Here is a 3235-nt window from a genome sequence, read left to right as displayed (position 1 = left end):
GACAGGACTGACTTGATGAAGATGAAGATGAAAAAAGGTGGCTGAACAAAACGGCCGGTTCGCGGATTTTGACTTTTGCTTAGACAAGGTCTAGAGCCACGCTAGTTGTACCATTGGAGTCCTCTGGTGAAGATAAGGTCCTTTATAAAGTCTGGTAAGCATAGGAGCTCGTTTTCCCGGTATAGCAAGGCTGCAAAAGTCGTGGCAGCCATTTTGTTTGGGGGTGAATCCTACTTAGTAACGCTACCGCGTTACTAATAGTACAGGGATTTTTTCAGAATTTTGGTATTTTCTTAAAATGGCCGTAACTTGAAAAATTGAAGTCGGAATCGGCTCAAACTTTCTATAGAGCATAAGAACATCAATATGTATCAGAAAATGTAATAAAAATTGGGAGTAATTTCGGAGCCATTTTTCAGAAAAAACCATGGGCTATAGTACAGGGACTTTTTCAGAATTTTGGCATTTTCTTAAAATGGCCGTAACTTCAAAAATCGAAGTCGGAATCAGCTCAACTTTTCTACACAGCATAAGTACATCAATATGCATCAGAAAATGTAATAAAAATTGGGGGGTAATTTCGGAGCCATTTTTTGGAAAAAAACCATGGGTTATAGTACAGGGATTTTTTCAGAATTTTGGTATTTTCTTAAAATGGCCGTAACTTGAAAAATTGAAGTCGGAATCGGCTCAAACTTTCTATAGAGCATAAGAACATCAATATGCATCAGAAAATGTAATAAAAATTGGGGGGTAATTTCGGAGCCATTTTTCGGAAAAAACCATGGGCTATAGTACAGGGATTTTTACAGAAATTGTCATAATTAAACTAACCTTGGAGTATTGACATGAAGCTTCTTCCTAGTAGCCTTAAACATTACAAATAATGTTATAATAGAGAATATTGACCATACGATGATCATCCTCCAGAAACTCAACCGAACACACAAATAAAATGGAATTATCCACATGCCTAATAAGGTAATGGCCTAAGAGAGAAAGGAGGGAGGAAAGAAATTAAAATCATCAATGTTATATACTATAGAGGACCACATTCTGATGCTACTGAAATACAGTATAAGCAATAACAAGAGTATATACTCTTGGCAATAATTATGGAGGAACTAGCTAATTTGTATAAAATGTACATTTATATACTAACTATTATTATATGTCATTTATACCTTATTATTACCAACACATTATTAGTATATCATTAGTATATTAGTGTATATTATTAGTATACTATTAGCATATTATTACTGTATATTATTAGTGTATTATTAGTATATTATTAGTATATTATTACTTGTACACATGTACATGTATGCTGTGTCTACCTGGTAGGATTTCCTGTGTTTCACTCTCCATAAGAAGAGGAGTACTTGTGCTACGGTACCCCAATAGATGCAAACAGTATTAATATCATTTCAGCATGCATCAGGTCATGACCCCTGTGCTTCTCCTCTATCATCCGGTGACGCAACCTTTAATAATATAGAAAATTATTTCTTTATAATTTATACATTTCATTAGTTATGTATCAAGATATGGCTGTAGTCCTTTAGTTCTTAGACTTTTCTTTACTAGAATTTTCAGACAAATTTTTTCACAATATCCAGCAAATTATAACCATGTATCTAATAATTAATGGGCTGATTAGGAAATTATTGTCTGAACTAATTGTGTGAAATTTATTTTTTATGTAATCATACATTATTGATTGTGGTACTACTAATTAATATTCATGATCCAAGTAATTACTGTATAATTTATTCATAATACAACAACTGAACTACATCAAACCTGTGTCTCTCCTCAGGACTGAATTTAGACCATTCTATCTTGTCCCAATCAAAAGATGTAGACTATTAACGATATAACAGTATACATGAATGAATATATAGCAGCTGTTACTTACTGCAACAGTGGAATGGGTAGACAATGTAGCTTCTGACATTATTTTGATTTTTAAGACATGTGTGATGGGGAGGAGTTTAAATTAAAATTAATAATTAAATTATTACCAATAATTTTTATCACGTGATATTTACAAGTCATGTGCAGCCACGTGGATCATAATGCATTAAGATAAAAAAATATTAAAATAATGAAAAGCAATAGCAATAAGGGGGCATACAAAATAAAAGCAACAGCAATAAGGGGGCACACAAAATCTAATAATAAGGAGCAGTAGCAATAAAGGAAGTGTAAAGGGACACACAAAAGCAAAATATAAAAGAGTTCAGCATGTAATAGTCCACACAATAGTAATTTCAATTTTTTTAGTTAAAAGTCATTCTCTTTCTTAAGCTAAGCAGAATTATTTTCCTCTTCCAATCCTCCCACTTCTCCTCCTCCTCCTCCTCCTCCTCCTCTTTCATTTTGACTGTTAACAGTAGTTAGCAATTGAGCCACTAAACTGCGTAGTTCCTTGACCTCCCGAGATACTGAACCATGTAGGCTCTTCATTTCCTCAGATAATGATTTGCTTTGATTTTTAACATCAGCTAGAGTTGCCTGTATTAAAATAATATGCATGATAAAAAAGAAAGTTCACTATGTTCACTTACTGGAGGTTCAGTTTTAATAGATTTCTCAATCTCATCAATTTTTCGTTTCAAGAAATTATGTTTGTTTGGTTTATCAGTTTTAGTAACAGCTACAAACTTTCCTAACAAAGATGAAACTTTTTTTAGCTGTCCCTTTTTATCAATATAGCTTCTAAATGTTCTTAGAAGTTGCTCAATAGGTAGTGTAAATTCAACCTATAATATATATATATACAAATGTCAAGAGTATACTTGGTGATGTCAGTTCTTACCCTCAGAGTTAGTCTGTAAGTATCAGCTGATTGTTGTATTTCATCAGTGTCACCAACAGCTAAACCAATCTATATAAAATGAATTGGTCAGTGGGTGGTAATACTATATAAGAATGTACCAATAGATTAAGGAATAGAATTGGCATTAAAATCACAAACACAGTTACCAATGAAAATGCAACCACTGGATACTGTACATCAGGGGCATTCACTTGATAATTCTGTCGTAATAATGAATCCATATCAAGTTCCCCCACTGTCATTGTTATTGCCTTAACAGTTGTCCTCCATGGAGTGATAAATGGAGTACGCTACATGAAAAAAGTAATCAAGACCTGAACAGATAGGGATAATAATTATATTAGCTTAAGTCTTACAATTCCTTCTGCTCTATCTTGAGGATCATAAAAA

The 3235-nt window shown here is 33.0% G+C and overlaps 1 protein-coding gene and 1 pseudogene across 1 annotated transcript; both read right to left on the bottom strand.

Moving 5' to 3' along the window:
* Positions 1 to 1978, bottom strand: part of LOC109586880 (RING finger protein 121-like) — a 6564-nt pseudogene extending 4586 nt beyond the window's left edge.
* A 335-nt stretch (positions 1979 to 2313) lies between these two features.
* On the bottom strand, positions 2314 to 3228 carry LOC109586877 (transient receptor potential cation channel subfamily A member 1 homolog). Its single transcript, XM_020003102.1, has 5 exons — positions 3202 to 3228; positions 2944 to 3135; positions 2825 to 2893; positions 2574 to 2768; positions 2314 to 2520 (listed from the first exon to the last, which is right to left on the bottom strand). The coding sequence occupies exons 2-5, from the start codon at positions 3085 to 3087 to the stop codon at positions 2314 to 2316; spliced, it is 615 nt and encodes a 204-aa protein (XP_019858661.1). The 5' UTR covers positions 3088 to 3135; positions 3202 to 3228.
* Positions 3229 to 3235: the final 7 nt, after the last annotated feature.

The sequence above is a fragment of the Amphimedon queenslandica genome, unplaced genomic scaffold (genome assembly GCF_000090795.2).
Source record: "Amphimedon queenslandica unplaced genomic scaffold, v1.1 AMPQUscaffold_12756, whole genome shotgun sequence".
NCBI lineage: Eukaryota > Metazoa > Porifera > Demospongiae > Haplosclerida > Niphatidae > Amphimedon > Amphimedon queenslandica.
This window is presented reverse-complemented; position numbering and strand designations above follow the sequence as displayed.